Source organism: Colletotrichum chrysophilum, assembly GCF_026319265.1.
Source record: "Colletotrichum chrysophilum strain AFK26 chromosome Unknown scaffold_37, whole genome shotgun sequence".
Classification (NCBI taxonomy): Eukaryota; Fungi; Ascomycota; class Sordariomycetes; order Glomerellales; family Glomerellaceae; genus Colletotrichum; species Colletotrichum chrysophilum.
In genome coordinates this window covers 153,184-161,965 of record NW_026517324.1, presented here as the reverse complement: position 1 = coordinate 161,965, position 8,782 = coordinate 153,184, and the positions used below count along the sequence as shown (strand labels likewise).

General features: G+C 53.4%; 3 protein-coding genes across 3 annotated transcripts; 2 read left to right on the top strand and 1 right to left on the bottom strand.

Annotated features, from left to right (window-relative positions):
- Positions 1-1,350: 1,350 nt before the first annotated feature.
- COL26b_005476 (uncharacterized protein) lies at positions 1,351-1,761 on the bottom strand (the record flags this gene model as incomplete). Its single annotated transcript, XM_053178322.1, has 1 exon — positions 1,351-1,761. The coding sequence occupies one exon, from the start codon at positions 1,759-1,761 to the stop codon at positions 1,351-1,353; it is 411 nt and encodes a 136-aa protein (XP_053037724.1).
- Positions 1,762-2,451: 690 nt separating this feature from the next.
- On the top strand, positions 2,452-3,441 carry COL26b_005475 (uncharacterized protein; the record flags this gene model as incomplete). The annotated part of the gene is made up of 2 exons (XM_053178321.1): positions 2,452-2,467; positions 2,543-3,441. 2 exons carry the CDS (start codon positions 2,452-2,454, stop codon positions 3,439-3,441), a joined length of 915 nt encoding a protein of 304 aa, XP_053037723.1.
- Positions 3,442-6,200: 2,759 nt separating this feature from the next.
- Positions 6,201-7,932, top strand: COL26b_005474 (uncharacterized protein; the record flags this gene model as incomplete). The annotated part of the gene is made up of 2 exons (XM_053178320.1): positions 6,201-6,385; positions 6,453-7,932. The coding sequence occupies 2 exons, from the start codon at positions 6,201-6,203 to the stop codon at positions 7,930-7,932; spliced, it is 1,665 nt and encodes a 554-aa protein (XP_053037722.1).
- Positions 7,933-8,782: the final 850 nt, after the last annotated feature.

Genomic DNA, 8,782 nt, shown 5'->3' with positions numbered 1-8,782 from the left:
TCTGTCTTCCTGGTCTCCAATTGCATGCGTCTCCAACATGATTCCGTCACATGTAGATGGTCTTTTGGCATGGAACGGTTATTGATAGTGTCATGAAGAGTTGGCGAATCGGGTTGGGAGAGAATATGGTTTCTTGCTGCCTTGTCCCCAAAGTCGACGTGCGAGAAAGGGGTTGTTGTTTGCGCTGAGGATGTATCCGCTAGGGTTTCCAACGTGTCCAAGGCGCCAAAGGCAGTGGTATCAAGATTGTCGAGCCAAATACCGGTGTCTTGAAGTAGATAGTCCTGCATAGACTGTTCAACTTGCCCAAAGGTGAATTCAGGCACCGTCGCGACCTCTTGCAAAGCGTCCACGGTGAAATTCGCATTGAGAACGTCGTGGTTCGCTTCTTCGCCACCTGCCGTTAACGTGTCTCGAGTTTGCAATGCATTCCAACTGTGTTGGAGTTCTACATCCATGATCTCAACATTCTGTATTGATCCTTTTGGCGCCAGGCTCTGATTTCTTTTGGTAACTTTGCGTGGAGGCTGTCCGCGGCGATGGGCCTTGAGCTCATGCCTACGGAGCAGATCTCGTCTGGCAAAGGCATGCGGGCAAACAGTGCATTTATATGGCTTCTCTTTCGTGTCTTGTATGGGTTTTTCATATTAGTATCTGAGTCGCTGCCAAACATATAGTCATAGGGTTGCTCACGCGTGCGTTCATGCCTTACTAGATGCTCTGAGCGGTTGAACTCGCGAGAGCAGTGTACGCAGCGGTGAACTGCAGGGTTTTGAGTGGTCATTCTTGGGCTCTCAATTGCTTTCCTGTTGATAAGATAACATTAAGCGTTGTTTCCGTATGAAGTGAGGTCAGCATAGACGAAGGGTGTAAAGTGAAACGGAACGCTGAACAATCGGCAAGGAAAGGAAGATGAACAAGTTTCCCCGCAGCCCCCGCGTTTGCCCCGCTCCGCAGCATTAGGGCCTTCGGGAAAGGCTGAAGATCGCCGAAGTCAATGGTATTGCAACAGCAAGTCTCAATAACTATATCTTAGTGGGTGTGGTTGATTGCAAGTTTGCCAGGATTCTGCAGAGATCCCCATTTATAACGCATGCAAAACCCATTCAGGCAAGGCGATCACTCCGTTCAACCGGCAGATCAAGGCTTTAAATTAAGTACCAGATTTTGAGGAGGAGACACAGGTATGTATACCATATATGAACTAATTCTGCAGCGTCCTGATGTGAGATAAACATCGTGCTCCGTGCCGTCTCTTCGTTCAGGACTCTCAGCTTCATGACTTGTAATGAGAGAGTCTGAGAGTCCATTAAGTCAGCAACGCCTGGCGAGCGGTTCGGATTCGGGGTCTTACTCGATGAGATTTCCGTCCGGGTCCCGAACGTAGACACTCTGAATAGGGCCTTGTGCTCCAGTCCTGGCGACAACCTTTTCGCCTTCGAGCACCTGGATGCCATCTTCTTGGAAACCCTTAATAAGCTCATCGAGATTTGTGCCGTCTTGTACAAGGAAGCAGAGATCCGCTGTGCCGGGCAATGCCGTTTTCGCTTTGGGCTCGAACTCCTTGCCTTGCTGATGCAGATTTATCTTGTGTGGGCCAAACTTGAGTGCTGTCCTCTGAACCGAGGGATCTAAGGGTGAGGTGAATGTCTCGGCCTTCATTCCCAGGTACGTAGTGTACCAAGATACTGTTTTGGGAACGCTCGCGCAGGTGAGCACGAGATGGTCCAAGGTCTTGACAATGGCTCTAGCACCTGACATCTTGGCTCTTTGTAAATATCTGGGCTAACCTTAGGGTGTGCTGTCGTAGATGGCCGAAGTTCTTGGCGAGTGTAGAATTGCAGGATGATTGCTATGCAGCCCTTGGAGTTTGTTGTGTGGTCAAGTTGGGACGGGGGAGTGGAAGTAAACAATGGGATGAATTGGAGCGAAGCAAATACGTCATTGCCGCTAAAGCTGACTCACCTGTCTAGTAGTTTGGTGACAGCTGCCGAACTCCCGAGATCTTCGGCTTCCACAGCCGGCGCCGAAGTCGAACTCGCCGGAACTCCACATCCGACGCCCCGCACATATTCAAGTCCGCATGAAGACCTTCGCGAGAATACTTTGCCGCGAATCAAACAAGTTGGAGAAGCTCGAATTGCAACACTTCTCCAAACCCTCAACCAACATTGTCCATTCAGTCGTTGGAGGTTGTGGACCTCCTACGCCTGTGCTGGTGCTTGTTGGAGACTCGACCAATGAAATTGCCCGCATGTCGAGGCATCTCCATCTCTCCAACTCTCTCCAACACCCTCCACAAATCTCCAACAAGCGAATCCGCGGCTTGACTGTGCTGTGCCTTGATGCTCTGGGTATGATGAGCAACCATTACCACTGAGGTCGTGTTCAGGTGAACTTGTAAGGAATCCAAAATCTGTGTCGTGTTACTATCTTCTCCCTCCATGCAAAATGGCCGAAAACAATGGTTCGACGTCATTTGTGAAGCTTTCGTTGCTTCCCAGTGGATTCCTAACTCTTCCGGAGCATTTCTTCTGCGCAGACCAACGTGACCAAACGGCCAGAAATCTTGTCCCGTCCATGTCGTTTCTGCTCCAGCATCCCGTGACTGGAACCCGTATCGTGTTCGATCTGGGCATGCGAAAGAATCTGAAGGACTACCCTCCCGACATTCAACCGCATCTCAAAACCAGGCAACCCATCCATACGGAACCCGATGTTTCTGATTCGCTGCGCAAGGGTGCTTTAGGACCCGACGATATCGACGCGGTTATTCTGAGCCATGTCCACTATGACCATGTGGGAAACCCTAAGGACTTTGCTCGGGCGAAGTTCATCGTCGGCCACGGGACTCGCCACCTTTTAGAACACGGTATGAAGTACCACTCGGCGGCGAAATTTGAGAAAGCTCTGCTCCCAGGCGAACGAACCATTGAACTGGGAACTCAAAAGAACAAAATGAACCCTCTGCCCAGCTATGATACAGAGCTTGCGCTTTCAAACACCCTACCAACACAAGGGCTTGACGCCATAGTCCCGAATGTCGACCATGAGTGGCGGCCAGTCGGCCCCTTTCCCGACGCGGTAGACTTGTTTGGAGACCGGCTTGTCTACATTGTCGACAGCCCTGGACACCTCATGGGACACTTGAACGTTCTGACGCGAGTGGCAGAGAAGGGATGGGTGTACCTTGCCGGCGACGCTTGTCACCACGCCCGGATACTCGATGGGCTGACGGACATGGCTTCATGGTCCGAGAATGGGATGACTGTCTGCATCCATGCCGACAAGGAAGTGGCAACGGACACTTTACGCAGGATTCGAGAACTGAAGACGCATGGATTTGAGGGGAGTGTGGTAGAGGTTGTTCTCGCGCATGATGCGAAGTGGTTCTGGGAGCATCAAGATGCGATTTGGCCGCGAACTCTCACAGTCACATAATAGACTCCCTTGGTCTTTGCAGTGATTTGTAGTCTCGCAGGTGATGGGCCTTCAAAGTCGTCATCTTCGGCGTTGACACAAATGAATGTCCCAACGATATCGAGCAAATTCGCCCAGTCTTTTGGCTGGCATATTATGGTCGGAATGAATTCGCACCCAGTCAGCCATCTCTTTAGTTGAAGCATGAACAAGTTCATGAACAGATGGGGTTGTTTCCTCGGTCCGCTCTCTATTGTTCATCAACCTGGCTTTCCTCTCTAGCTGCCGGCGGTGGCGACTGCAGCAGTGTATTGTTCTCATAGCCTCATGTGGACAGGGTGGTTGATGGTAGGCCATGGGTGCTGAACGCTTATCTGGAATACCTTCGGGTTGCTCTTTTCGTGATGTCGAAGGAAGAATTCTGACTCGTCGTCGACGTTGGGTGTAGGTCAGGACAGTCGCTAGCGTAATCAGAGACTCATTTCTCAAGACATTCCGGAAGTAAAAGGCGGTCCGTATCAGGTATACGGCAGGGCGCGACGAGGCTGCAAGGCGCGTTCGACATCCGAAAAGGCAATCTTCCCCGAGCGTTCCGGAGACATTTGATGGGTATCGTTGATTCGTTTGGCGCGGGTGTTAGTCGCAGGAACATGACATGTCGGGTCGTGGCAGGGCGTGGAGGACGTGGAGGACGTGGAGTTGCAATGGACTCTTGCACCGGGGTTCGTCCCGTCGTTATCAGGTCCATGACGTTAGGCTGCGACGGAAAAGCAGAGCAGCTGAGTCAAGCCACGTAAATGTTTCGTATCTCTCTCGCGGGGGCACCAAGAAGTAGGTCGTCTGAGCCGCGATGGCGGTATTAGGCAGACAGGCGGCAGATATCACGTCAAAGTCGGGATCGGGATCGGTATGGGGCTCCGACGAACGCTAGTGTGTCGTCGGTCGACCATTCCGTCTCCCTGTCACTCGTGGCGTTGGACGGACGCGGAGGAGGACCGGGGAGTTTGGGGTTCTGTACCGGGCCGTGTCAAGGGTGCTGCACTAAGGCAGGCAGAGGCTAGAGCAAAGCATGCGTGGGGATTGATTATCAAGATGCCGATGGACGGTATGGATGCGAATTGTGCATGTCTGTGTTGATAAGCTCTTAGGGGCCCTGGTCTAGCATTGACTTTGCACGCGACAAAATGATTCTTCTCACGGAAACTTGAGTTTGTATCGTTCGCAGGCGTGGGACTACAGCTCATTTGTGAAAAGTGGACGGCAAATTGCGTGCTAATCATGCGATTCTTATCGAGAGCGCGGCTCAAGACTTGTACCCAGCGAACAGGGCGCGACGCGATTCACGTGGAGTAGACATTCAGTTGACAGTCAGTCAGTCGGTTTATCCTTCGGCGATTGCAGTTGTCGGACTTCGGGCGCAACGGTGAAAGCTGGAGATGGGCCAATGAGAAGATGGATCGGTTTCCCCAGGGCCGAGAGGCAATTGGGTTTGAAGAATGAGCGATTTGATGAAAAAAACGTGGTGCAATTAACAGGGACTCTGGAGAAGGTGGTCAGAAATGTCAAAGTTTTACGTGATGCTTCTCCAAAGACGCGGCAGTGAGCGGGTACCATCGGTGTTTCCTCCGTCTGGGACCCACCCTTTCAGGGATCAGTAAAGCACGTGATATGGGGTTCACTGTGTTTGAGGTGAGGGGTAGTCTTATGTAAGCCATGCAGAGATTGTGGATAAGGCCAGCCTAGCGTCCTTGGGCGTTCTTGGTTCCCGTCTTTGCCTGCGTTTTTGGTGCAGGTACGACAGCAGAAAAAAAAAAAAAAAAAAAAAGGGCAAAAAAGAAAAGGAATCGGATGCCGGATCGGGTGACCTTCTTGACGCTAAGCAAAACTCTCCGTTTCCTCGCCTCACCCATGCCATACCAGGGCACTCGGTCAGTTACTTTTACGGTCTGTCTCTTCGTCGGTCAGCAGCATCAGCAATGAAATGTTTCTTATCGCACGTTTTCCCGAGCGTGCGACCGAGGTGGATATGTCCGTGGAGCTTGGCACCAGCACGAGTGGGCATTCTGGCCCGCCAAGTAGATAAGCCTTCCGTCCGAGTGCGTTACCCCATGGGTTCACTGAAAACGTTACGACACAGAAACAACTGATGGCTGCCACCGTTGCCGTTTTGGGCTTAGTGTTTCCCCGTCGTGAAGCTTGCCCGCGTCCACCCACCCAGTCAGTGCCGAGCATCTTCCATCCACTTTTACGCAGTACCTAAGTTTTCGACAAGCAGCCAAGCACTTGCAGAGCCTTCAAGGGTCGCACTCTCGACTCCAGATTCTCTACGTCACCCAGCAACACCCTTCTGGCTTGAATATCCTACTACCTTACCTGCTGGAGTGCTCCTCAGGCGCGACACAGCTGCCAGGCAATCCCACGGGAGCGGGTTCCGTTCCTTGGGTCAGTCCCGGTACAAAGGTCCTCATGTCTCACGACATCCACCCCGAAGCCAACATGCACTCGACCTCTTGGCCAAGTCGCTGCCCCCAGACTGAGACTCCATAATACTGCAGCCCAATCCCCCTCTAGTCCTTTGACTAAAATAATTAGTCCTCTCTCTTCTGTTCGCGCTGCTCTCCGCGTTGTAGAATCGTTCCGTGGTTGCGCCGGGGACGCCCACCGACACCATTTGCGACCAATTTTTTTCAAATAAGACAGTCCCCGTCCCTCGTCCTCTCCTTCACTCCATCACCACCACTCCGAATCTTCTCTTCTTGTTCTCGCCTGGCTGAGCAACAATGGAGAAAGACTACAGAGGCGGCGGTCCCATGGACGACGTCGAGTCCAAGCACCAGGGCGAGTCCTACCCCCGCGACGTCAACTTCGCGGCTCTCGGCGGCGAGCCCAACCTGCTCGAGGACAATGACCAGCTTCAGCGTGGCTTGAAGAGTCGACACATTCAGTTCCTGGCTCTGGGTGGCGCGTGAGTCTTCCTCTCATTCCCTTTCCACCAATTGCGCCTAGAAACGCAAGCTGACCTCACTCCAAAGCATCGGAACCGGTCTCTTCGTCGGCTCTGGCAGCATTCTCTCCGCCGTCGGCCCTGCGCCGCTCTTCATGGGATACCTCTCCATGATGTTGCTCGTGTGGAACATCATGAACAACCTCGGCGAGATGGCCACCTTCCTGCCCCTCAAGGGCATTTCGATCCCCTACTTTGTCGAACGCTTCGTCGAGCCTAGTCTGGCTTTCGCCGCCGGTTGGAACTACTGGTACGCATACGCCATGCTCGTCGGCGCCGAGGCCTCGGCCGGCGCCATCCTCCTCGATTACTGGCAAACACCCGTCCACCCCGCCGTCTGGATCACCATCATCCTCGTCGTCACCCTCGCCCTCAACATTTTCGCTGTCGAGATCTTCGGCGAGGCTGAGTTCTGGTTCGCCAGTATCAAGCTCATCACCATTCTGGGTCTGATCCTTGTCAGCCTGGTCATCATCCTCGGCGGCGCCCCCGACGAGGGCCGCATTGGCTTCTTGTACTGGTACGACCCTGGCGCAATTACACCATACCTAGTGGACGGGAATACAGGCAAATTCCTGGCCTACTGGACCGCCTTCGTCCGCGCTGGATTTGCCTTCATCACCTCTCCCGAGCTGATCGCTCTCGCCGCCGGTGAGACCGTTGCTCCCCGTCGCAACATCCCCAAGGCCGCCCGCCGCTTCGTCTGGCGTCTGGCTATCTTCTACGGCCTCGGCTCCCTCATGATCGGCGCCATCACCCCCTCCAACGACGAGCGCCTCCTCAGCCCGACCTCTAACGCCGCCGCCTCCCCCTGGGTCATTGGCATCCAGCGCGCCGGCATTGGCGGTCTCAACCACGTCATCAACGCTGCCATTCTCACCTCCGCCTGGTCCGCCGGCAACGCCTTCCTCTACTCCGGCAGCCGTATCCTCTACAGTCTCGCGCTCAACAAGCAAGCCCCGCGCTTCTTCACCAGGACCACCAAGCGCGGTGTTCCCTACACCGCCGTCCTCGGCACCTGGTCCATCGGCCTGCTCTCCTTCCTCACCGTCAGCAGCGGCACCTCGACCGTCTTCACCTGGTTCATGAACATCAGCACCATCAGCGGCTTCATCGCCTGGATCGTCGTCATGATCACCTACCTGCGCTTCCGCAAGGCCATGATCTTCCATAACATGATGCACCGCCTCCCCTTCAAGACCCCGCTGCAGCCCTACTTCACCTGGTTCATCCTCTTCATCCTCTGCATCCTCACCCTCACCAACGGCTTCCAGGTCTTCTTCCCCGGCCACTGGAGCGTCTCGGACTTCCTGGCGGCGTACATTACCCTGCCCATCTTCCTGGTGCTCTACGTCGGTCACAAGATCTGGTTCCGCACGCCGTTTGCGAAGCGTCCTGAGGACGTCGACGTCATTACAGGCGTGAAGGAGATGGAGGACATGGCGGAGCTCGACGAGGAGCCGATCCCGAAGAACATGTTGCAAAAGTTCTGGTTCTGGCTAGCATAGTGGTACCAAGAGTCTGCGGAGTACATATTTTTGGAAATTTGACATCTAATAGATAAATGTTTGAACGTATCTTGTCTTCGTTATGGTCTTCTTCGTAAAGTCTGTTCCCTCATTGCCGATGATCAGAACGGTGTCAAACGAGGGAATCTTCGTCGCCGGGTATGGAAATATGCATTTCGATACCTTCGTCCCAGGCGCGTGTCCGTCCCAATGACCGCCATTCTTTAATGAGCACAAGAACTACCCAGAGAAGCAGGAGTATGACTAACGGAGGGAGACATATTGCCCAGAAGCCAATTTCAGATTCCTTGCCTTGAAGCATTCGCGCTGCAAACCCGATGACGACCCATACAATACAACAGCAAAGCGTGAAGAATCTGAGACATATTGAGGCTTCCGTTATGCCTGGGTCAAAGACTGCAACGATTCGCATGCATTCCGGCAGGTGAAGCCGATCTTGAACAACACGGCCGTGACGACTGAATGCTACTGATTGCCCAAAGACGAATTTGTCGTACACGCCCGAAATGATTTCCCCCAACACCCGGGCACAACATTGGCCGCACAGATCTCCGCAATGGTCTATCATGGTGATGGAAGTAGACTATCGTGAGGAGATCGATGGTTAGTCGAATCTCGCACTCATAGACAATACGACGGGTCCTCAGAATCTTGGTCCTTGTCGGCTATTGTGTTAAGGTCACTTCATCTTCTTTCCAGTGTGTCTCGATTCGTTATGCAAGGAAGGACGACAGGGAAATGCTAACGCATGCGAAAATTGACGTTGAACGTCCTTGGCGTGGGTAGGTAGGCTCTGGTACGTCGTTCGGGTCCAGGTTGAACTTAAGGA